Raw genomic sequence first — 27,374 nt, 5'->3', positions numbered from 1 at the left:
GATGGCGTCTAGACTAAAATACACACGAAATGCTGATTTATATTATCGAGTCCATGCATTGTTAATTGTTTATTTCTGACTTATTGTAATTTGGATATACGTTTTAGTATGTTATAAATCAAATATGAGAATTTGAGTCAAATCGGTGAACATGAATTTGACAGCTAATGCCCCTTTAACACACTAAGATGGTAACAGAACTTTTGTAAAGTCTGAAACTTTCCCCAGCTTTATCTTGTTTTGGTTATTCCAGCCCTTCAACATTAGATTTGATGTTTTAGTACTCCATTTCAGTGCAAGATTTCCTTATCTTTAAAGTAAATAGATATAGGAAGATGTGGTATGAGTAAAACATCATTTTATTCACCTCATACATAATCTATATTCATTTTATGATGATACCTCCAATGCACTGAAGACTTGTCATATTTATTTGACAAACCACAATTAATAATTCTTATTCACACATGGTATGTATTTGTTTCAACTTAATTCAAATGGAATAACACCTCTCATCATGTGCATAACTTATGACAAGAATTTTTTTTTTCATACATCATTCCTTAAAAGTTTGGTAAAAATTGTGTAATGCTGCCATGTTTGCCACCTAATTAACATTAAACGAAGAAAGTTTGTAGAGCGTTAAATCACCAACCCCTTAAGATTTCAAAAGAGATTTCTTGTAGTTTCAAAGGAGATATTTTTGAAACTGGTCAATCAAAATCAAAATTGGCCTTTGGTACCACAATATCCCGAAAACTCCCAAAAGCTTATTAAAAACCATAGAACTGATAAAATTTACCCCAAAACCCTTTTTTAGATATATGTCACTTTTGCTCAATAAAAGTAAAATTTAACTTCAGTAATACGATTTTTGTATCTTGTATGCAAATTCCTTGTATAACAATATGGCGGTCGAATTATTCAAAAGGTAGATATTTTATTTAAATAAAGTAATCAACCTTCTGAATACCGTAATTAAATCCGCCATATTGTTATACCGGTACATGGAACTGGCATTCGAGACACAAAAATAATATTTCTGAAGTTAAATTGTACATTTATTGAGTGCAAGTGACTTACATATCTCAAAGTTATAGTGTTTATTATCAACATAAGCAGTATTAAACCATATAAAATAGAGTTTCCAGTATTATCTATCAGTTCTAAGGTTTTTAATAAGTTTTTAGGAGTTTTCGGGTTAACATGGTACAGGATTGTCTTTGGCAACCGTGTTTCTCATATCAGCAAACTAAATGAGGATCATTAGTAGAGAAGAATCTTAAATTCATTATGGTTTTCTAATCATCAATCTCTCAAGGTTTCAAAACTTTTCACCTGCTAGTTTCACTGGAGATTTTTGAAAGTTGGATAAATAAAAGCAAACATTGCCTCTAGCATCCAGGTTTTTTTTAGAGCCAAAATGAATGAAAAGAGTAAATTTATATAGGAACTTACACATATTATTCTTGCGTTCAAATTGGTCTTGCAGTTGCAGAGGAGATGATGAAAATGTAACCTACCTAAAGACCCACAGACAATGACAGATAGAGAATGGGCATAAAATTATTACACATATATACTGGGCCAGGTGAGCTAATATCTACATTTATTTAAGATATTAAATCTAATGCATTTTAGACTTATCTTGACAAACCACAAGAAATAGCTTTTATTCACACGTGTATTTTTCTAACAGTTTTATCAAATGAAATCACACCTCTTAGAACTTGTGAACAATAAGAATATTGAAGAAGTGTTTCATTTTATATAATAATTTCCCCGTTGATAATTCAAGGTTACATGGACATGTGAAATCAATAGAAAATCCTTTAACCATCATGAGAAAATTATCTCATAAATTAGCAGATAGAAATAAAACAACAATTTCAATCTCAGTAAATTCAATATTACATCTAGTTTATCTTGTTTATTGAATGCAAACGACATATTATCATGATTATTGGCTTTATGATAAATAAATACTAAGTTCCCTTTGTGATGCATAAAAATCAGTTGATTTACAGTGCCTTGTTTAGTGTCTTGTAAGATTTTGAATCCAATTACATGAATTATAATACCATCAGTATAGAATTTTCATATCAATTATGATAAATTATCTATACACAGCAATCACTTCAATTGACTTTGCCATATAATAGTTTACATGCATAGGGGTGAGTTCAACAGCACAGTCAATTTGAATGAGATGATCTTATAACAAATACCAATGAATGAACTGCTGATATGCTCATATGTTGCCATATGATGTCTACTTTAAAACTAATGTTATGCATCATCCATTTAAGTTAAAGGGTTTTAGAAATCATAAATCATACATTTTCAGTAGTCTCTTTAAAAAAAAGCACAAAAAAAAATAAATGTGATCAAAATTTTAAAGTAAAAAATCAAATTTCAGTAATCTACATTTCACAGAATACCAACTCCATAAGCTTTTTCAAGCATTAAACCTATATCAGCACTGACCATTAAATAAAAAGCTACTTCGTCTCATTCTAAAGTGTTCATTTTGGGAAGAAAATGTAATAGTCGAGAATGTAATGTAAATGTAATTGAAAATATTAATCTATGATCTTTTTCTGTCTAAAATTGAGTTATATGCTTTCTAATATGAATGCATATTGGCTTTAAAAACACTGCACTTTAATTTAATCAATTTCAAATGTACTTCACGTGAACATGATCACAGATAACTCCCATCTTATCAATTAACAATCTTATTAGAATTAGTTCTCTGCACTTGTTTCCCATTTTCGATTGGTTGTTTATGTTTGTGTTTAACAAACGACATATAAAAAACCGATTGAAAATTGGGAGCAAGTATGGAGAACTAAATTTAATTAGATTGATCTATACAGGTGCAGTTAAATACTTTGACCTATAATGGTTTACTTTTTTAAATTTTGACTTGGATGGAGAGTTGTCTCATTGGCACTCATACCACATATTCTTATATCTATTCATCCCTATCTATAAGTATTACAATCAGTTAAACTGTGATTTTATCAAGTTTCTTAGAAAACAAGAACTAGTTGTATTTACCCAACGATATCCTTCTCTCTTTGAGTTTTGTAATATGCATAATCCCAGACTTTCAAATCTCCTTGAAAAAATTCTCTGTTGTTAGCATAATCCTGTAGTGTGGCTAATTCTTGCTGTGCTGATGGGTAGGCCACTGTCTTAATTCTACAAAAAACTTTTGAATTAAAAGAAAATCTACAGAAATCTTTGTCAATTATGTGTTTAGTTCAGTCTTTCGCTGTTTCCTTATTATAAGAATTGAAAATTTTTGTCAAAATGTTGATTTTTTCTAATTTGGAAAAAAATTATCATCTTTTTATCATGTTTGTCTGTGGTTTTTGAGTGTGTTATCGCGTAAAAAAAACCCAAAAAACTACACTGAAAGTCTGTGATAGTTTATAACTACAAATGTATGTTATTTTTTTGTTCATATTATTCCAGAAATTCAAGTTCAGTGCCAACTGACGTTAAATAATGAAATAAGTCTGTAAAACAAAAATAACTCATTTGTTAAATCCATGGTTGAATGATTCAGATGTTACCTTGCTTCAGACCTCAGTAACAATTCAAACCAAAGAATAGTGTTGTCCAAAAGTATGATGCCCTGTTTATAACTTGACTGGAAAGGTCACTAAAACTTTTGTAAAACTTATTCTTAAGTTTTCTACCACCATTAGTAATCAAAAACTGGTTATTAAGTAAAACAGTCCTCCCTTTTTCACATCCATGTTTACATTTATATTTGTACATAATAGAAATATTGAAATCAACATATTACATGTTATCTTTTATGTCAATTTACAAATTCATCCAGAAAATTAAACATTTTAATTAGATAATGTATTCATCTATAATCAAGTACAAAAAAGGTGCTCTCTGTCAAGTCGGCATTGTTGTACTATTAAATGAACTTAGATGCAGAGAAGCCTTTTATTTTTAACAATTAATCATATTTATTGACCAAACATTTTTTCTAGAACCAGAGAAAAGGGTTTATATTAGTTGGACTAATAAGGAGACGTTTTTTTGGATGCTTGACTGAACATGTTTGTAAAATTTATGATAAAACTTTGAATTCCATAAATGAAATATATGCATCCACAACTATTTGTTTAATACAGCTCTGAACGTCACAATTTGCTATTGGTCAAATTTACTGGAAAAAATATATTAACTTAAGGAATAGAAGCAGTATACTATTTGGCAATTACCTGTACGAAACTTTTTTGGCATTTAATTTCATAACATATTTTTTCTATTTTCAGGGACTAAAAAAAATGTATGCATAACAACAGCAACTTAAACCCTGCATTAAGACCAAAATTGACAAAAAATTAATTAAAAAAGATGTTTCATTATTTATACGACTTCAAGCCTTTTAAATCTTTACTACCTAAGTTTTGAAACTCATTTTAATAGCAAAGCAAGGACAAGTTTACATCAAATAAGGGCTTGTAAAGAATCCATGGACAACTGGAATGCATCTCTGGAGCAATGCAGATTCAACAGTTTAGCTGAAATCACTAAACAATTATGAAAAAAATTATTGTAGAGGCTTCAAAAGAGGGACACAAACACATCACAAAAAGTGTAAACCCTATTTAAATATCTTCAAAATAATTTCCAACCATTTCTTTCACCCCTTTTGTGAAGTTTTTGCATCTTTTTATTCTTTTTATTATATGGAAAACTTGAGAAAGAAATAAGTCTTTATGACAGTAAAAAGTACGTCACGGATGACATTTTGTTCTTTCATTTAACTTGACATTGTTCGGTAAATCTCTGACAATCAACCAATTGATCATGTGATAAAAATGAAAAATGATCTGCTCTTTGGTCAGGTTGTTGTCTCTTTGACATATTCCCCATTTCCATTCTAAATCTTACATAAGCACAGGAAAGTTGAAAGATGAAAAATTAATAGCGCTGTTATATGATTGGATAGAGTGGCAGTCTGTCATTTAAATGTGATAGCACTAAATAATGCAGCGCTAAACAGTCCTTGGGAGAACACTGGTATTAAGTGTGATAGCACTGAATAATGCAGCACTAAAAAGGCCTTGGGAGAATACGGGTATTAAGTGTGATAGTACTGAATAATGCAGAGCTAAAAAGGCCTTGGGAGAATACTGGTGTGTCATGGGAAACAGAGATTAAGTAAATAGGGTGAGCTTATGGACAGACAATGAGATTGCAATATAGCCCCACTCCTAGATTGGAGGTATAATTTAAACAGTACAGATCTGCATAAAATACCACAATAGGATTACTAACTAGCGTACACTGTAATGGCTAATTAACTAAGAATTCTCCTTACGTTTCTAGTACTTCAATCACATGATTAACACCTCCTGCCATGGACCTGTGTTGGATCATGTCGGCAAAATTAGCATATCCTAATTTGTTAGCAAGACCCCATCTGAAATACAAGTCAAAATTAATTTTCACATATAAAAATAAAATGAAAAAACATAAAGCAATTTTTCATCCATAAAATTTATTATAATTTTATCATTGGCTGTTTCTGAAATGCATCTTTCTACTGTGTGTATATATAGATATATATATAAATATTGTTGAAGGCCATATGCTGACCTATAGTTGTCAACTTCTACGTCATTTGGTCTCTGGTGGAGAGCTGTTTCATTGGCAATCATACCACATCTTCTTATTTTTATATTATTGATTTATCTATCATTAATTTATTTGAGGAAACGGCTTTATTTCGCGGGTAAGAAATGTTTCCATATTCAGTATTCATATACGTTTACCGATATGCATATGAAAAGACATCAGTATTGATATCAGAATTTGATGAAATAACAAGTTGATTATAGAATATATTGTATAAACAATTAAGACGCTAAGGCAATCAGAATACCATATATGAAAATGGACAGACAAATTAGGCAAATCCAACAAACAACACAGGAATATAATGTTATGACTTAAAACCATAGATCCTACTTTAAGTTCACTCTTTCGAGAACTTGTGTGCTTCAAGTAGGTAAATCATTTCAGGTAGGGAGTAATGGCAGCCTTTTCCTCCATTCCACTGCCCATATTGTAAACTTGGATATGTATGACGGCTCATTTCAAAGCTGAGACATTTTCACATTTGTGGTTAAATTTTCCGGGTACGAAGTGAGATTCATTTTCCTATAATTTTGCACACCCCGAAATGCCTTTTGTGATGCAGCTCCTCTTAAGGTAAGAAAAACCTTTTTTTTCACACAATAAGTTCTTTGAAAACTTAGTTCTTTGCATACATTTAATAACTCCATAGTTTTTACACCTTTATTCTATGGTCCTCTTCTGTCCAAATTAGCCCAAATGGTTAAGCTCAGTCACTTGTTAAAAAATGAAACATGTCCAATATCACTGCACAGAGATTTTTTTGTGAACGCACTTCTTTTGGGTTCCTCAATTTGAGGTGCATTAGGGATATTGACCCAAGTGTGTAAAGCACTTATGCCTCACATCATTTCAATTTTGCATTGCATTAAATTATTTTGTGTCCATATTTGCATTTTAAGAATTTCTTTACCAAGTACAAAATTTTTACAAGTCAGGTTTCTATTTCAAACAAATTAAAATTCATGATCACAATCTAATATGTCATTCATAATAATAGGTGGCTAGAACATTACTTTATTATTAATTCTAAATATCAAAGTAACAAACATCGAATTATTAAAAGTAACAGTCAGGTAAGTAATAAAATTATTGGTTTTCCCCCAGAAAACAGTTCACATTAACACTCCTTATCCAGTATTTAGAACATAATAGGCAGAAATAAAAACAAAATTGTTTTCAAAGAATTTAGGATTTTTAACAGAATAAATCATGAATTTTTAAAAGAAAAATTAAGCTGATACAATAGGTTTAATCAAAACAATGGAGGAGAGAAAAGGGATATCTAAACATGCTTTTAATTTGATTTTGGCTCCAAAATAAGAGATCACACTTTTTTGTTTACCAGACACTGTGACTATTGAGTTGCCAATATTTGTCTGCCTGACAGCATATTTGTCTTAATTGTGTGACCATTTGGCAAATTTGTTGACCTCCACTGATAGCACAATAGTAACAACACTTGTTAAGGGCCAATCAAAAGAACCTACATGTCAAGTTTGGTTCCAATATTTGTTCTTTAGAGGAAGGTCTTTGAAATTGTTTTAATCTAATCCCTTTTGGCCCCTTGGAGTAATATAGGATTGTTTATCAAGACCAAAGTAATAACAATTAACAAAGTAACAAGACTAATAATTCAAACTTGAAGCCAAAGTTCAAGGTTATAGGTCTGTCACATATGATGATTGATTGGTGTTTAAAGCCACTTTCAGCACTATTGTGCTATTTCGTGGCGGTCAGTTTTTATTGGTGGAGGAATCTGGAGTGCCCGGAGAGAACCATGGACCTTTGGTAGAAAAAGTAACAATCCCAGTTGATTAAGATTGGAGCAGAGCACAATTGCCACGTGCGGGATTCGAATTCACAACCTCAGTGTTGATAGGCTAGTGATACAGTAGTTCAACTACTTAGACCACTTGGCCAATGAGGTCCCCTCATGAATGATGATAATACAACCACAAACCAATTATTACAAATCCATGTTAAAAGATACTAAAGTCAGCTGGTCATTTAACATTGAAATGTGATTATGCTTTAGCTCTGTCCTTAAAAACTGGATTTTAAAAGTTTGAATTAGTAGTCTTTTTAGCTCACCTGATCAAAGGCAATGTATGCTTTTTCAACCAGAGAAGTGAAATGAAATAAATTATGCAGGAGTAATTTAAAAGATATTATATTTCTGTCCTTATAAACTGGATGGTTATTGATGAGGGAAATTACCAAATGAGCTTATGCTCAAGTTCTCTGTCCTTATAAACCGGATGGTTATTGATGAGGGAAATAATCAAAATGAGTGTATGCTCAAGTTCTCTGTCCTTATAAACTGGATGGTTATTGTCAAGAACAATATCAAAATTAGCTTATGCTCAAGCTCTGTCCTTATAAACTGGATGGTTATTGATGAAGGCAATTATCAAAATGAGCTTATGCTGAAGCTTTCTGTCCTTATAAACTAGATCCTCGATGATTGGAAGTTCGTTACCCTAACTCGAAATGGAAGAAATAAATCACAACCTTGGAGCAAATATCATCTAATGTGAATGTAAACATTACTTATTTGCGAACAGTCTTATACACTTAATTGATGAATAACTTCAGAAACATGGTCAATCTGTCTATGTTTCGTATTGTTACCCAATTCCGTGAAACAAGTAGACATGCTTGTAATTTCGTAACCTTGAATTGTACTGTGGCTTTTGTGCATGTGCAACAATATATAGGTCAGGCCTATTGTATTATGTATTTGAACATTACAGAATAAATTTGAGATCAAATAACAAATGAATATCTCGAAAAAAATAGAAATTTGGATATACTAACTTTTTTATTTTCCCTACAACAATTATTCTAATTTCTACACGTGACTTCCAATGGTCAATTGGAAAAGTCCAGAATTAAACACTTTAAACATGTTTAAGATAACTATAACAATGTCACAATGTCATTAATGCATCAAAGTATTTTTTCAATTTGCATTCAATGGCATAGGAATAAATTACTTTTACGAGCCAATATTCGGCAGGTTATGTTTTATCAAAATATATCAAATCATTTCCTGATCTTAAACAAACCACTCAAATAGACTTTAAAAAATAATACGCTTGGCCTTAAAAAAGGAAAAAGAGCGCCACATAACCTAAAAATAGATGATGACTCATTATTAAGATGTCAATAACATTGCTGAAAGGATTTTCCCAAAAATTCAACGACATTCTAGGAGAGGAATAAACAATAATAGTGGAAATAGAGGTTTAAACAAATAATATGCAAGAACATATGCAACTTCTCTTTTTGAAGCCGATATTAGTGAAAATGCAATGAAAAATATCTGGTTAAGTTTTTTTTGAAGTAGCATGTTGCCGATGATAAATAATTATGCATGACGTCATGAATAAAGTGGAAAACCCCAAATGTCACGAACTTGCAAGAATAACGAACTTGCAATCATCGACGAGATAGTTATTGGTGAGAACAATATCAAAATGAGCTTATGCTCAAGCTCTCTGTCCTTATAAACTGGACGGTTATTGGCAAGAACAATATTAAAATGAGCTTATGCTCCAGTTTTCTGTCCTTATAAACTGGATGTTTATTGATGATGGCAATGATCAAAATGAGCCTATGTTCAAGCTTTCTGTCCTTATAAACTGGATGGTTATTGGTGAGGGCAATGTACTCATACTACTATACTAAAAAAAAACCAACTTAGATTTACTCACCTCTGAGCTCTTACATCTGAAATTGTCTCATTATTATTAAGGAATTGCTCAGAATGATACTGTGATGAGACATTTACTTTGGCATACCATATATTCCATCGTGTTATGCGACATGGGCAGTGTGACATAAAATGGCTATATATAGGATCATAGAGTTCAACTTGCCAAGGTCCTTTTTCATAATGATCACTGAAATAAAACAAATTCGGTTTTGGTCTTTTAAATAATCAACAAACAGGCAGTTTTGGTCTTGGTACCTTAAATTTTTCCCGAAAGGTGCCAGCGCACTAGAATACATAGTTCTGCCTTTAAAAAAATCACCATGCAAAATATGCAATAATATATATAGTTTTTATGTAGCATTATTCATTTCACTATCTCATTTATGTTCATTTGAATCTTGATTGTGTTCTTGAACATATTTTATAGAGCAGATGTTAAATACATAATGATATAAACAAGAGTGCACATACTAAAATAAAATATCTTGCATGCTCCAGTAGTCATGATTGAATTTTATGTTGAAAGTCTTAAAGATCAAGGTCAAATTTCCTACAGGATCACATTTACTTAACATTATAATCAATGATCCATGAAAATGAAGTCAAGGTCAGATGAATCCTGCAAGAAAGACATGTACATCTAACAATCATTCCATACAACAAATATAGTTCACTTTTGTATATAGTATCTGAAAAACAGACCTTACCACAAAAACCTACATTAACTAATGAACCATTAAAATGAGGTCAAGGTAAGATGAAACATGCCTGATGAACATGTACATATTTCAATCATTCCATACACCGATCTAAATACAGTAGTTAACCTATTGTTTAAAGTATCTGAGAAACAATCCAAACCAAGAAAATCAAAATTTACAATCAAACCATAACCCTTTAGTCATCAGATATGAAGTATCCAGGTCTTTTTCAAGCTTTATACAAATAGTTTACGCCACTGTTGCCACTGCATTTTCTAACAACTTCATGTACAAGTTTCATTATGATAACAACAAATCACAATCAAAACTTGCCTCAGAATTAACTGACAATCTTCCCTGAAACTGATAATCTGTCATCATGTATACATATGACTGACTCGGTATTAACTCACACTTCTCCCTGAACTTGCTATCATACTCACAGATAATCTGTCACCATGTATACCTGTGATTGATTCGGTATTAACTCACACTTCTCCCTGAACTTGCTATCATACTCACGGATAATCTGCCATCAAGTATACCTGTGATTGACTCGGTATTAACTCACACTTCTCCCTGAACTTGCTATCATACTCACGGATAATCTTCCATCATGTATACCTGTGATTGACCCGGTATTAACTCTCACTTCTCCCTGAACTTGCTATCATACTCACGGATAACCTTCCATCATGTATACCTGTGATTGACTCGGTATTAACTCACACTTCTCCCTTAACTTGCTATCATACTCACGGATAATCTGCCATCATGTATACCTGTGATTGACTCGGTATTAACTCACACTTCTCCCTGAACTTGCTATCATACTCACGGATAATCTGCCATCATGTATACCAGTGATTGAGGCAACTGTTCTATAATGTTAACATCTTCTACATAATGTTCAAATAAGTCCATACATATTCTAACTTTCTTCCTGAAAAAAAAGTGCTACCCATTTTCATTTGAGTTGTTATTGATATTAGCATAAGCTATTAAAAATAATTTTTCTCAGTAAGTAATATCTCTAAATCTTCACAAATTTAAAAACACGTTTTGACCGGGTTTAACCTGATGTTCATGTTTTAAGTATTTGATTGGAGGTTGATTAGTAAATTCAGCGAATCAGAATTGAGCCTTTATATCACTTTGATTAAAAAAATAGCAGGACAAATAAATGAAAGGCTCTAAAGTCTATGTGCATCTTCAACAATGGACACTCTCCAACATTGTGGACTAGAACTGAATTCATGACAAAAATCTCTTTTTTGTTGATCTTATTATATATTGCTGATCATTTTTTCTGTTTTCAGTTTCTTTAAAACTTCTTTAATTTTTGCCCAAAACACAAAAAAAGGGTAAACAAACTGTCATTTAATAGCAATTACTCCTATAAAGAGTCTACTAATGACTTTGGCAAAATTTGTAAATCTTGTCTTGCTGATCATTTTTGCTAATTTAAGTTTCTATCTAATATATTTTTTCAGACATTAGGCAAAAGCACAAAAATTGGTAAAAAAAAAAAATCATCATTAAAGGGCAATAACTCCAATAAGGGGTCGTCAGACGATTTCAAAAAATAAACTTATTTGTTGATCTTGTTTGGCTGATCAGTTTTGCTAATTAAAGTTTTTATCTATCTATCATAGTTTTTCAGATATAAGGCGAAAATGCAAAAAAAAAAAGATAAAAATCATCATGTTACGGCAGTAACTCCAATAAAGAGTTGTCTGATGATTTCAGCTGTGTTGACTTATTTCCAGATCTTGTCTAGCTGATCAATTTTGCTATTTCAAGTTATACATATTATAATTTCCAAGATAATATATAATAAAATGCTCCGCTGGGGCGCAGCTTGATACGACCGCAGAGGTCGAACCCTGAACAGTTGGGGCAAGTATGGACACAACATTCAAGCTTGATACAGCACTGAATTTGGATTGTAATTAAATATTTGACAAAGCATAGGTTTCGGACACAGAATGAAAGTGGTCTAAGAACTTAAAAATTTTTAATTTACCTATTCAAACCATATCATTATTATTTGCTTTTATATATAAATCAGAAATAACCAATTTAAAATGGAAAATTCTAAAGAAAAAAAAGGAAAAAAAAAATCCCCCCCCCCAAATTTTTTGAACCTCCTTATGATTCATCACCCTCAAACTCAATCCCAGCCTTCCCTTTGTGGTATGGTACCTTGCAGTACAATTTCAGAGAGATCCATACACTTGAACACAAGTTATTGTCTGGAAACTAGAAAAATGCTTGTTTTTTGGCCCCTTTTTGGCCCCAAATTCCTAAACGTTTAGGGCAATTACCCCCAAACTCAAACCCAGCTTTCCCTTTGTGATATGGAACCTTGCAGTACAATTTCTTAAAGATCCATACACTTACACACAAGTTATTGTCCTGAAACTAGAAAAATGCTTGTTTTTTTGTCCTTTTATGGCCCCTAAGGCCACACCAATTTGATTAATAGTTCTTTGGATTTTCCCGCTCCTGTTTTGGAGAAATTGACTTTTCAATAAAAAAAAATAATTACCGCTTCCGCAAATTTTTGGGCCGCATGCCGCTCCAAATTTAGTTTCTCTTTGAATTTTTTTCTTTCACATAGACGTTTTACTGCTCCGATCGATTCAAACACACGTGTGATAAATCAAACTGCAAATAAAAGGTAAAAAATCGGGATGCCAACATGCAGTTGTGTCAGCTCATTGCCGTGGAGAGGTAGTTATTGAACACACAGTTATCCGAAATGCATTTCGTTTAATCTATAAAGACCTGTTCTAGGAGACAAATATTAATAAAATGCTCCACAGGGCGCAGCTTGATACGACCGCAGAGGTCAAACCCTGAACAGTTGGGGCAAGTATGGACACAACATTCAAGCTTGATACAGCTCTGAATTTGGATTGTGATTAAATATTTGACACAGCATAGGTTTCTGACACAGAATGAATGTGGTCTAAGAACTAAAAAATTTTAAATTGGACATTCACCTATTATGGTCCAATATCCAAAATCTAAATACATGGTTAGATTCAGCATATCAAAGAACCCCAAGAATTCAATTTTTGATGAAATCAAACAAAGTTTAATTTTGGACCCTTTTGACCTCAATGTGGACAAAGTTGATAATGGGGCCCAAAAATCAAAAATCTAAATACATGGTTAGATTCAGCATATCAAAGAACCCCATATATTCAATTTTTGTTGAAATCAAACAAAGTTTAATTTTGGACCCCGATTTGGACCAACTTGAAAACTGGGCCCATAATCAAAAATCTTAATACATGTTTAGATTCAGCATATTAAAGAACCCCAAGAATTCAAGAATAAAACCCCATTGAAATTGGTCAAGAAATAAGCAATTTATACAAAGTATCTTCTTTTGCACAATTCTGTGCAATTGAATATTTCTTGCTATTGCGCAATGCTGTACAATTGACAATTTCTTGCTATTGCGCAATATTGTGCTATTGGATATTTCTTGCTATTGCACAATACTGTGCAATTGAAGATTTCTTGCTATTGCGCAATACTGTGCAATTGATTGATTGATTGATTGTTGGTTGCTTAACGTCCAGTGGCAAATATTTCATGCATATTCAGGACGAGAACAAGTTCACAATAAATACAATAGGTAGGTTCTGTAATAGATTAAGGGATTCAGGTCGGAGAAATTTAGACTGCCACGGGAAATGAGGGTATATTGGATAGGGACAGAAATTTAGCCTTGCAACAGGTCACCTACAGACCCCTCAAAGAGTTGTTGCAAGGGTTCTTAACGTGCAAAGAACGTGGCACTTTCTTTACACGAGGCATCGGATTTAACGTCCCCATTCTGACCGGACGTGGCTGCAAATTTGTACATCCCGCACAGCCAAACGGACGCCCCACTTTAGCACGGGTTTTACTGCCGGTCGGAGGAAGACCAATGGTGACCATACTTCAATTCCCCAGTCACCCTTGGGGGCCTGTGCAATTGAAGATTTCTTGCTATTGTGCAATACTGTGCAATTGAAAATTTCTTGCTATTGCACAATACTTATTATATAATAATTTACACATCCTGTTTGGTGTGTATCTCCTACCATATCATTATTATTTGCTTTTAAATATAAAACAGAAATAACCAACATAAAATGGAAAATTTTAAAAGAAAAAAAAAGGAAAAAAAGACAAAAAAGGAAACCCCCCCCCCCCAAATTTTTTGAACCCCCTTATGATTCATCACCCCAAAACTCAATCCCAGCCTTCCCTTTGTGGTATGGTACCTTGCAGTACAATTTCAGAGAGATCCATACACTTGAACACAAGTTATTGTCTGGAAACTAGAAAAATGCTTATTTTTGGCCCCTTATCCCTTAACGTTTTGGGCAATTACCCCCAAACTCAATTCCAGCTTTCCCTTTGTGATATGGAACCTTGTAGTACAATTTCAGAAAGATCCATACACTTACACACAAGTTATTGTCATGAAACTAGAAAAATGCTTGTTTTTTGCCCCTTTTTTGGCCCCTAATTCCTAATATTTTGAGGCAATTAACCCCAAAATCAATCCCAGCATTCCCTGTGTGATATGGAACCTTGTGGTACAATGTCAGAGAGATCCATACACTAACACACAAGTTATGTCTGGAAGTTACAAAAATGCTTATTTTTGGCCCCTTTTTGGCCCCTAATTCTAAAAATTTTTGCGGTTGTATAAAAATCTGTCTTTAGATGACCATGCACGATTATATCAATGTTCGTTAGAACCATCGTCATCCCCAATCATTGTTTCAACAGACACAGACCTGAATCTGAATAAGTACGTTGCAAGGCCATGATATGGCATCTATGGCAACGGAAAAAAAGGCGATGGAAAATTAGTCCCACGATGTGAGAGCAACCGAAGTTTTACAGCTATCAATTGTCTTGGCACACATGAGATTGTTTGGAAGTCTTTTCCAATAAAACATTGTTCTTACAAAGAATGACTGTTTATATTGACTCTATGTTGTTCAGATTTGCTACGTGGAATTTTGCAACACTGGCTGCTATGATGTACAAATTTATCTACAATGCTTGTTATTTTATAGACGTATCTATCTTTGATGAAAATAATATTGAATTCCCATGAATTTTAGAAAAAAATCACAGATTTATCTTATTTTGATGAAACCCCATGGCCATATGTCCTTGTTAGTCTATTGGTATGCAAGCAGAACTCTTTTGTAAGGGAAAATTTAACAGTTCCAACGTTCGAGACCAAAGAGGTGGTATTGTGATTGGAATGCTCATAATAATTAGGGATGTGTAATTGGTTCAACCACTTCTAGTCAAGCTAAAGGGTTTAAAATGCATTGCAGCCTTTAGGAGCAAAATGAAAGAGTATTTTGCTGTCAGAATAATGCATGTGAATGTGGTGACAGGTATACGTATTTTAAGGGGATATTTTAATACATTGAGATCTACATGCATAACAATATAACTATCTTACTCATAATGTTGTTGAAATATTCACCTCACTCATTATGTTGATCATTAGAAGGTATGGATAAATAGTTCCAAGTGGACATCAAGCAGCCAATAAACAATCATTACCATATATTGATATAATGAAAACAACTATATATAAAAAATATTTAATATTTTCCAGGGGCATTTTTTTAGATACATACACATATTTAAATTTATTCAACATATGTCATTTACCTAACTAACATAATTCCTCTTGTTAAACTGCATCTGCAATGCTTCCTTAATATATACACATGCATGAATTTTAATGCAAATTCACGCAGACAAAGCTTATTTGACGAAAATAATCGAAATTAACTAAACCACAGCGAGACAAGAAAGTTGGGTATGGTTCATGCACCAATTCATCAAATTATATGCATTAGAGCATGTTTCTTCTCCTTTTTCTTTGAAGTAACCCAGTTTTAGCATGAACATAAATTCTAAATCGCACAGTTTAAAAAAAAAATTATACCGCTCGCTTCACTTGCAGAGCACCCGCCTCATAAAAACTCATTTTCAAGAAAAAAATACAATTAAAAAAATTTCGCTCGCTCGCCCCATATCTTTTGGAGCTTTTGTTCGAGAACTACAAATCAAATTGGTATGGCCTAATTCCTAAAATTTTGAGGGAATTACCCCCAAAATCAATCCCAGCCTCCCCTTTGAGGTATGGTACCTTGCATTACAATTTCAGAGAGAGATCCATACACTTGAACACAAGTTATTGTCTGGAAACTAGAAAAATGCTTATTTTTAGCCCCTTTTGGGCCCCTTCTTCCTAAGCTTTTTGGTCAATTACCCCCAAACTCAATTCCAGCTTTCCCTTTGTGATATGAAACCTTGTAGTACAATTTCATAAAGATCCATACACTTACACACAAGTTATTGTCATGAAACTAGAAAAATGCTTGTTTTTTGCCCCATTTTTGGCCCCTAATTCCTAAAATTTGGAGGCAATTACCCCCAAAATCAATCCCAGCATTCCCTTTGTGATATGGAACCTTGTGATACAATGTCAGAGAGATCCATACACTTACACACAAGTTATTGTCATGAAACTAGAAAAATGCTTGTTTTTTGCCCCTTTCTGGCCCCTGATTCCTAAAATTTGGAGGCAATTACCCCCAAAATCAATCCCAGCATTCCCTTTGTGATATGGAACCTTGTGGTACAATGTCAGAGAGATCCATACACTTACACACAAGTTATGTCTGATAGTTACAAAAATGCTTATTTTTGGCCCCTAATTCCTTAACTGTTGGTACCATGACCCCCAAAATCAATCCCCACCTTCCTTTTGTGGTATTGAACCTTATGATAAAATTTCATTGAGATCCATTCACTTTAATTAAAGTTAGAGTGCGAAAACTAATGTGTCTTCGGACGAAGACGACGATGACGACGATGACGTCAACGTCATACCAATATACGACCACAAAAATTTTTTTGCGGTCGTAAAAAATTAAAAAAAGGGTAAAATTTGTCGTTTAATATGGCAATAACTCCTACAAAAAGTAGTCGAACAGTATTTATGTAAATAAACATAAGATAGATCTCATCAGTCTAAACATTTCCCTCCCCTGTCAGATATTCTCTATTTTTACCAGTTTTGAAGATAATAGACAAAAATTATATTTTACCCTTATGTTCTATTTTAAGCCATGTCGGCCATGTTGGTTTGCAGGCAAGGTCATTGGACACATTTTTTAAACGACACATAACGATAATTGTGGCCAAGTTTGGTTAAATTTGGCCCAGTAGTTTCAGAGAAGACTTTTGTAAAATTTAAAGACGACGGACACCAAATGATGAGAAAAGCTCACTTGGCCCTTTGGGCTAGGTGAGCTACAAAATAAGCAGATGATTTAAATTTGAAAATTAACACTTTGCTGAATTGGACAAAGACTTGCAAGTTCTTAAATTTGACATTCATGTAAGAAGGGAAAAATTTACAAAAAGGGTACTGTGATGTTAAAATGAGAGTAAATCTTGAAACTAAGAGTGCACACACCAATTTATTGTTTTTATTTTCACCTTTCTGGTCAATTTAAGTGAACTACTTGAAATAAATATAAGTTAACACAGAGATATGTCTCGCCTTTCTTGTAATTTTGATAATGCAAATGTTGAAATTAAAATAGCAATACTTTAACATGTAAGTTATGCAAATATTCAAAGTCAATGAACCATGACTGAAGGTACAGGGCTAAACAATCTCATTTCCATCAAAGTCATTCCCTTCAAACAAACCTAAACACAAACATTAACTTGTAAACTATGTAAAAGTTTCCAGGTCAATGAACCATGATGATGGGGTGGGGCTATATAATCTCCATGGAAACAAGATTTGCAAACCAAATATCACTGACTTAAAATTAGCAGTTCATCTTAAACTGATCTATTTGCAAACTAATACATGTAAACTAAGCAAAAGTTTCAAAGTCAATAGACCATGACTGAGGGGGCGGGACCAAATATTCTACATGGAAATGAGATGTGCTAATGCTTATTCAACTGCATACCAATTAACATTGGCCTACCACTAATGGTTCCCCTTAAACTGACCTAATCACAAACTAATACAAGTAAACTTAGCCAAAGTTTCAAAGTCAATAGACCATGACTGAGAGGGCGGGGCCAAATAATCTCCATGCAAATCAGATGTGCCAATGTTTATACAACTGCATGCCAAATATCATTGACCTACCACTAGTGGTTCCCCATAAACTGACCTTATCACAAACTAATACATGAAAACTAAGCAAAAGTTTCAAAGTCGATAGACCATGACTGAGGGGACAGGACCAAATAATCTCCATGGAAATAAGATTTGCCAATGCTAATACAACTGCATACCAAATATCATTGACCTACCACTAGTGGTTCACCATAAACTAGACCTAATCACAAACTAATATGTTGACGCCGCCGCAAGAAACAGCATACCTATGTCTCGCTTTTTGACTCCGTCAAGGTGAGACAAAAATGTAGCACCAAAGAGTGACTGTGGAGGTAGTCCATATTCAACATAATAGCAAAAGAGAATAGAAATGGGCTTAAAACAAAATAAATGTTGAATTGTCGTTCTAAAAAGTTAAGTCACAGCTTTTGAATAATTGGATGTAATATCAAAATAATTAAAGCCTTTTTATGTCCGACAATACATTTTTATAAGTATTTTGTCTTCATCAGTTCGATAAAACCAATTATCGCTATTTTGTGTAGTTTTCATTTGATGTTTTTTTTTGGTATAATTTTTCATATCATGCTACTTGCTTGAAATAGAAAATTATCGTCAGAAACTAAGGGCGCACATGACGTTGTCAATGTAAACATCAACATCAACAACGTCATAGGCAAAATAGCAATAAACAGATTATCAATGATCTTTCAAACTTAAGGATGTTTCTCAGCCACATCTCATCTATATATTATTCAACAAATTATTAATTTTTTGTCATGACAGTAAAATTGAAGCACACATGGGCTATGTTGTGTGAAATGTACTGTGAGAAGACCTTAAAAATACAAACTACTGCTCTTTTTCAATATAAATCAAAGAATCCAATATATTTTCATTTTGGTATTTAGAAAAATAAACATATTATACTGACCCAAAAATAGAATAAGAAGGTGCATAACAGACTGACAATTTTTTGCAAATTGAATCTTATATATTATATTTTATTCTGTAACACGATCTAATTGAAATACAGAGCCTGTTTCTATGCTCCCTTAACAAAGATCTGACAACTCTCTGTTCTACTTTCTGTTTTAAAGAACTTTCAGGATCTTCTAGTTTTGTTGTAATAGTACACACCTTTAAAAATTTGAAGGATGGAATTTCATTGGCTGATGTAATAATTAACAATACAGAAAGTAGAAAAGTGTGTTGTCAGATCCTTGTAAGCGAGGCAAGGACACAAGATCTGCATTTCAATTAGATTGAGCTGCAACACAAATCCCATTAGGCTAACACCTTGTTATTTTTTTTTTACTTACGCAAAATTATGAGTATGTGTGTTCCTCCTACTAACTTTATCATAATATTTTCTTCTGTCGTTAGTTGACATCAAAAATCCACTTATTTTGAAATTATATAAATAAAAGTCTACTAATCTTTTCTGGGCATCATTTAAATTATCACTATTAGCATTCACTTCCTGCAAAGAGAGTAAACAAATGAACATAACAATAATTATAACTATAAAGAATTGGAACTGCAGCACATCCACAACTAATCACCATATATATTTCATTATATAATATTCAGATATTTCATTTATTGTATTTAATTGAGGTCAAAATCTCATAACTTTAGTGTGAACCTATATCTGTCAAAAGATCATTCTTGTGTAATTAATATTCACTTAGATCTGAACTAAAAAATTTATTGATGGAGAAAACAAAATCATACTGTTGTTATTATATTATTGCATCTGGTATTTTTTGGGACGAATATCAATTTGCTAATTTATAGTTTGAATAAGGTCTAAAATTTCTATTCATATTTCTGCATTGAACTTTGGTAAGATTTGTAGTTGGCATTGCACAAGGATGTCTCTTGTACGATTAATGATGTTGCTATCTGAAATTTACTCTGAAGTACAACCATCAATGTTAGAGAGTAGAACGTCACGATTAGGATTCGGCAGGCTAATTTCTTTAAGATATTTCTTTTGGTTTTTTAGTATGTTGTTTGTGACTGTGTTTTTTTTTATCTGTTATACATTTATTATAGTGTTTTAGTGTTAGACATGTGATTTTTTGTTAGTTGTTATTTGCTTTGAACTAGCTTTCAGTAACTGCCAGTACTCTCAGATCTTTACTTTATGCCTTTTTTAGGGTTTTTATGTGCTTTGTATTGATCTGATGAGTTGAGCCCTTTTCAACTGATTTTTCATAGTTTCTCTGAATGTTGTACTATTACACCACTGTCCCATGTTAGGGGGAGGATTTGGCACCAGCAAACATGTCTAACCCCGTCACATTCTGTATGTGGCTGTCCCAAGTCAGTAGTTGTCGTTTGTTGCTATATATCATAATTGTTTTTCTTTCATTGTTTAGTACATAAATCAGGCCGTTAGTTTTCTCATTTGAGTTGTTTTACCTTGTCATTTCGGGGCCTTTTATAGCTTGTCATGCGACATGGGTTTTGCTCATTGTTGAAGGCTGTATGGTGACCTATAGTTGTTAACTTCTATGTCATTTGGTCTCTGGTAGAGAGTAGTCTCATTGGCAATCCTACCACATCTCCTTTTTTTTTACATTAAGTGCTTTTCCTATACTTATGTTTATTGTATGTTCTATTATGAACCCTCTGTTAGTACACTGATAGACATAAAATAAAATGCTCCGCTGGGCGCAGCTTGATACGACCGCAGACCCTGAACAGTTGGGGCAAGTATGGACACAACATTCAAGCTTGATACAGCACTGAATTTGGACACAGCATAGGTTTCTGACACAGAATGAATGTGGTCTAAGAACTTAAAAATTTTTAATTTACCTATTCAAACCATATCATTATTATTTGCTTTTATATATAAATCAGAAATAACCAATTTAAAATGGAAAATTTTAAAGAAAAAAAAAGGAAAAATAGGAAAAAAAATTCCCTCTCCCAAATTTTTTGAACCCCCTTATGATTCATCACCCCCAAACTCAATCCCAGCCTTCTCTTTGTGGTATGGTACCTTGCAGTACAATTTGAGAGAGATCCATACACTTGAACACAAGTTATTGTCTGGAAACTAGAAAAATGCTTGTTTTTAGGCCCCTTTTTGGCCCCAAATTCCTAAACGTTTAGGGCAATTACCCCCAAACTCAAACCCAGCTTTCCCTTTGTGATATGGAATCTAGTAGTACAATTTCATAAAGATCCATACACTTACACACAAGTTATTGTCCTGAAACTAGAAAAATGCTTGTTATTTGCCCCTTTTTGGTCCCTAATTCCTAAACTTTTGAGGCAATTACCCCCAAAATCAATCCAAGCCTTCCCATTGTGGTATGGTACCTTGCAGTACAATTTCAGAGAGATCCATACACTTGAACACAAGTTATTGTCTGATAACTAGAAAAATGCTTATTTTTGGCCCCTTATTCCTAAACATTTTGGGCAATTACCCCCAAACTCAATTCCAGCTTTCCCTTTATGATATGGAACCTTGTAGTACAATTTCAGAAAGATCCATACACTTACACACAAGTTATTGTCATGAAACTAGAAAAATGCTTGTTTTTTGCCCCTTTTTTGGCCCCTAATTCCTAAAATTTTGAGGCAATTACCCCCAAAATCAATCCCAGCATTCCCTTTGTGATATGGAACCTTGTGGTACAATGTCAGAGAGATCCATACACTAACACACAAGTTATGTCTGGAAGTTACAAAAATGCTTATTTTTGGCCCCTTATTCCTTAACTGTTGGTACCATAACCCCCAAAATCAATCCCAACCTTCCTTTTGTGGTATTGAACCTTATGGTAAAATTTCATAGAGATCCATTCACTTAAACTAAAGTTAGAGTGCGAAAACCAATGTGTCTTCGGACGATGACGATGACGACGACGAAGCCAACGTCATACCAATATAAGACCGCAAAATTTTTTTGTGGTCGTATAAAAAAGTGGAAGACTTGAGATCTCAAAAAACTTGTTTAAACTGTCCCAAGTCAGGAACCTTATCTTATGTCATGTGCTTAGTTGTTTGGAGAATTTAGTGTTGATGGCAGTCCTTCGATAGTCTCTGTTTAGATTATTTATGTTATGTTACTGGGTTGCTGTCTTATTTATTTATATTCAACAGCTCATTATGTTCATATGAAAATGAAAGTCAAGGTCATCTCATTATAGTGTGGACCTTTGTCACTGAATATGAACTGACACTATATTATTCCTTTATTTTTTTTTAATAACAAATGGGCAAAAGGCTATATCCTGTTTTGATAAAAAAAAAAATAAAAAGAATACTTATGTTAAGAAACCATTCTTATTTTTTTGGAATTTTGGAAAAATGTGACAGGATAAGCAAAGCATTTGTAAAAATTCACATTTTGACTTTTTGTAGTAGTTCTGTTAATACAAAGTGTATATTTAGCTAGCTGTAAAACCAATGTTTAACACACTATTTCTTTGAAAAATACCTGTACCAAGTTAGGAATATGGCAGTTGTTTTCGAGTCTTTTATAGTTGAGTGTTTGGTTTTGACAGGTTTTATGGACTATCCCCTTTTTAAATTTACCGTGGAGTTCGGTATTTTTTTTTCACATTTTTTGGAACTACATAACTTGTATCTCATAGTTTTGTACAATAACATATTCACTATAAGAAATTGCACAAATACATTTGCATTAAAATAAAATATTCGGTAAATTACAAAATTTTCTTTGTTGTAGCATAGATAATGAATAAATTAATAACTTTTCAGGAGGGGAAATAACAAATATTTTCACGAAACTGTAACTACTTTTATAAATATTAGTGTGATACCAATTTAAGTGGAATTCCATGTTAGAGAAACTTCAATATTTTATATATAAAAATATTCAACCAAATCAGATTTCTGAATTCTTTGACAGAAGTTGGACACCTGAAAAATAAAAACTTTTTCACAAACATGAAAATTGGTTCTCATGAAAAATAATTTAATCCATGGTAGTATCAAAAACAATCGTACCTTTACAGCATTTACTAAACTGGTAGATATAAATCTCTCATGTAAAGCCTTTATATACTGTCGTTCTAACTGTAAAATATAAATATAAAAATCTCTATTATGCAGTATCTCCTTCTCTCTTTTGGACTCTGAAAGATAATCTTTTCATTTCAAGTCATTTTTATCTTTCTAACTGTAAAAGATAAAAGTCGTGTAATGATTTGTTCTACATGTATCTTTCTGACTGTAAGGGATCAATTTCTGATGTAAATTCTTGTTTATATCTTTTGAACTGTGAAAAAATAATCTCTCACATAAATTATTGTTCTGTTTTCATTACTGTTTACTATAATTTTTTTTGTTAAGTCATCTTCTACTTTTGTATCATCTATCATTTCTTGAAGCTTTGTTTTAGCAATATATGATAATTTTTTACCAATTTGTGCAGTTGGTGTTAGTGTTTAAAATGAACCAATCGGTAATAAAGAGCTGCGCCATGAGCGCATGATATGACCGTCGCTTTTTCAAAGAATAAAGTTCCATAACTCCTCAATGTCATATCAGAAATTTATAAAAATAAACTGTTAACACAGAGATATGTCTAGCCTATTTGTTATTTTGATAATGCAAATGTTGAAATTAAAATAGCAATACTTTAACATGTAAGTAATGCAAATATTCAAAGTCAATGAACCATGACTGAAGGTACAGGGCTAAACAATCTCCATGGAAATGAGATGTGCCAATGCTAATACAACTGCAAACCAAATACCATTGACTTTTCATAAGTCGTTCCTTTTTAAACAAACCTAAACACAAACATTAACTTGTAAACTATGTAAAAGTTTCAAAGTCAATGAACCATAATTAGGGGCTGGGGTTATATAATCTCCATGGAAATGAAACTTGCAAATGCCAATACATTTGCATATCGAATATCATTGACTTAACATTAGTGGTTCATCTTAAACTGAACTAATCACAAACTAATACATGTAAACTAAGCAAAAGTTTCAAAGTCAATAGACCATGACACAGGGGTAGGGACCAAATATTCTCCATGGAAATGAGATGTGCTATTGCTTATACAACTGCATACCAATTATAATTGACCTACCACTAACGGTTCCCCTTAAACTGACCTAATCACAATCTAATACATGAAAACTAAGCAAAAGTTTCAAAGTCAATAGACCATGAATGAGGGGGAGGGGCCAAATAATCTCCATGGAAATGAGATATGCCAATGCTTATACAACTGCATACCAAATATCATTGACCTACCACTAGTGGTTCCCCATAAACTGACCTAAACACAAACTAATACATGTAAACTAAGCAAAGTTTCAAAGTCAATAGACCTTGACTGAGGGGGCGCTGCCAAATAATCTCCATGGTAATGAGATGTGCCAATGCTAATACAACTGCATATCAAATATCATTGACCTACCACTAGTGGTTCACCATGAACTAGACCTAATCACAAACTAATACATTGTTGACCCCTCCGCCGTAGCCGCCGACGCCGGAAACAGCATACCTATGCCTCGCTTTTTGACACCGTCAAGGTGAGACAAAAACTAAAGGGAAGGTATATTAATAGATATAAAACAGTCACCAAAGTTTCACGAAAACTGCTCAAAGCACTTTTGAGTTATTGTCAGAAAACTGGAAAATCCCCCCTTTTTTATGAATAAAATCTCATCTCGGAAATGTAAAATCTAAAATTTATAAAAATGGAAAGGGAGCTTACATCAATAGATATAAACAATTCATTAAAGTTTCAGGAAAAAAGCTCAAAGCATTTTTGAGTTATTGTTCGAAAACTGGAAAATCCCCCTTTTTAATGAATAAAACCCCATAACTGGGAAACATAAAATCTAAAATTTATAAAAATCGAAAGGGAGCTCACGTCAATAGATATAAACAATTTACCTAAGTTTAATGCAAATTGGTTTAAGCGTTTTTGAGTTATTGTCCAAAATGTTGACATCGGATGGACAGACGGACAACAGTATATCATAATACGTCCCGTAAACAGGCGTACAAAATATAACATTAGCTTCAGTTTTCTGATTTGTCTGATAACTTTAACCCCAATTACATAACTATCATAATATGGCAATCACAAGGTAAGAAAAATGTATTTCCCCCAAGCCAATCATTACACAAGAGGACTCTTTAGACTGTCCAAGAAATATGTATAGAACTTTCTTGGAAAACACTTTTGAAAGCCTGAATCAGACTTAAATCTTACTCAGTTGAACACAAATTATTTTCCTGGTAGGGAAGTATACTGTTTTAAATACTGGTTCGCTGCACTGCAGAGCAATGGTGAGAAGTAAATAGAAAACTGGTGAGAAGAAAATAAACTAGAGGCTCCAAGGAGCCTGTGTCGCTCACCTGATATTTTTGTTTACAATTGATGCAACCATTATACTTTTGCTTTAGTTTCAGAGATATAAGCCAAAAACTGCATTTCACCCCTATGTTCTATTTTTAGCCATGTCAGCCATTTTGGTTGGCAGGCAGGGTCATCAGACACATTTTTTAAACTAAATACGCTAATGATGATTGTGGCCAAGTTCTCAGTAGTTTCAGAGGAGAAGGTTTTTGTAAAAGATAACAAAAATTTACGAAATATTGTTAAAAATTTACTTTAAAGGGCAATAACTCCTTAAAAGGTCAATTGACAATTTTGGTCATGTTGACTTATTTTTAGACCTTACTTTGCTGAACATTATTGCTGTTTACAGTTTATCTCTATCTATAATAATATTCAAGATAATAACCAAAAACTGCAAAATTTCCTTAAAATTAACAATTCAGGGGCAGCAACTCACAATGGATTGTCTGATTCGTCTGAAAATTTCAGGGCAGTTAGATCTCAACCTGATGAACATTTTTACCCATTGTCAGATTTTCTCTAAATGCTTAAGTTTCAGACATATAAGCCAGAAACTGCATTTTACCCCTATGTTCTATTTTTAGCCATGTCGGCCATGTTTGTTTGACAGGCCGGGTCATTGGACACATTTTTTAAAATAGATACCCTAATGATGATTGTCCCCAAGTTTGGTTAAATTTGTCTCAGTAGTTTCAGAGAAGATTTTTGTAAAAGATTACAAAAATTTAGGAAAAAATGTAAAAATTGACTTTAAAGGGCGATAACTCCTTAAGACGTCAATTGACAATTTTGGTCTTGTTGACTTATTTGTAGACCTTACTTTGCTGAACATTATTGCTGTTTACAGTTTATCTCTATCTATAATAATATTAGAGAAAGTAACCAAAAACTGCAAAATTTCCTTAAAATGACTAATTCAGGGGCAGCAACCCAACAACGGGTTATCTGATTATTCCATGGCAGATAGATCTTAACCTGATGAACATTTTTACCCATTGTCAGATTTACTATAAATGCTTTAGTTTCAGAGATATAAGCCAAAAACTGCATTTTACCCCTATGTTCTATTTTTAGCCATGGCCAGGTGAGCTAAAAACATTGTGTTACTTAAATTTACAAACACTTCCAGCTGGATAATCAAGTTTGATTACAAGTATGTTGGAAGGCAAAATACCATTAATAATTTCTATATTTATATAAACCAAATATTATCATTAAATTAAATGGGATTAAAATCACCAATCGCTGACTTCTCATTGAGCGTCATTTACATGAAGCAGTACTTCTGTCTGACAAGGGAAATAACCTGCTTCAATTTATAATTTTAGAGAGAAATTCACGTTCTGGAAATGAGTTTCTGGAAATGGCTATAATGAAATATGACATTATACTGGTTATCTCCCCTATTTATCTTACTCTGTTGTGGGCTCTTTTAAATCCCTCCTCTGTATGGGTGAGTGCATCAAATATAGCACTACTACACTGTCTACTGGTAAACCATGTAAACTGTAAGGGCACCAATATTTCTTCAATACGGTTAAACACAGACTCAAACGTCTTCTGGTAGTGTACATCTGAAAAAAAAACCTTTCTTTACTTCTTTTACATTGTTAAATGCAATATATTCATATACATTACACCATGGGTAAAACTTTGAAAATACAACACAAGTGTGATCATTTCCTATTGTTTCAT

General features: G+C 32.9%; 2 protein-coding genes across 2 annotated transcripts in view; one reads left to right on the top strand and one right to left on the bottom strand.

Moving 5' to 3' along the window:
• Nucleotides 1-27,374, top strand: part of LOC127708644 ((E3-independent) E2 ubiquitin-conjugating enzyme UBE2O-like) — a 207,428-nt gene that overhangs the window by 147,656 nt on the left and 32,398 nt on the right. The gene's annotated exons all lie outside the window — the stretch shown is intronic.
• Nucleotides 1-27,374, bottom strand: part of LOC127708660 (uncharacterized) — a 105,690-nt gene that overhangs the window by 51,256 nt on the left and 27,060 nt on the right. The window contains exons 3-9 of the mRNA XM_052213742.1: nt 27,096-27,253; nt 23,294-23,362; nt 19,618-19,778; nt 10,937-11,041; nt 9,396-9,584; nt 5,360-5,461; nt 3,064-3,207 (exon numbers count right to left, since the gene is read on the bottom strand). Coding sequence (XP_052069702.1) covers nt 3,064-3,207; nt 5,360-5,461; nt 9,396-9,584; nt 10,937-11,041; nt 19,618-19,778; nt 23,294-23,362; nt 27,096-27,253 — 928 coding nt within the window. The remainder of the gene's footprint in view (nt 1-3,063; nt 3,208-5,359; nt 5,462-9,395; nt 9,585-10,936; nt 11,042-19,617; nt 19,779-23,293; nt 23,363-27,095; nt 27,254-27,374) is intronic.

The sequence above is a fragment of the Mytilus californianus genome, unplaced genomic scaffold, assembly GCF_021869535.1.
Source record: "Mytilus californianus isolate M0D057914Y unplaced genomic scaffold, xbMytCali1.0.p SCAF_7, whole genome shotgun sequence".
NCBI lineage: Eukaryota > Metazoa > Mollusca > Bivalvia > Mytilida > Mytilidae > Mytilus > Mytilus californianus.
This window is presented reverse-complemented; position numbering and strand designations above follow the sequence as displayed.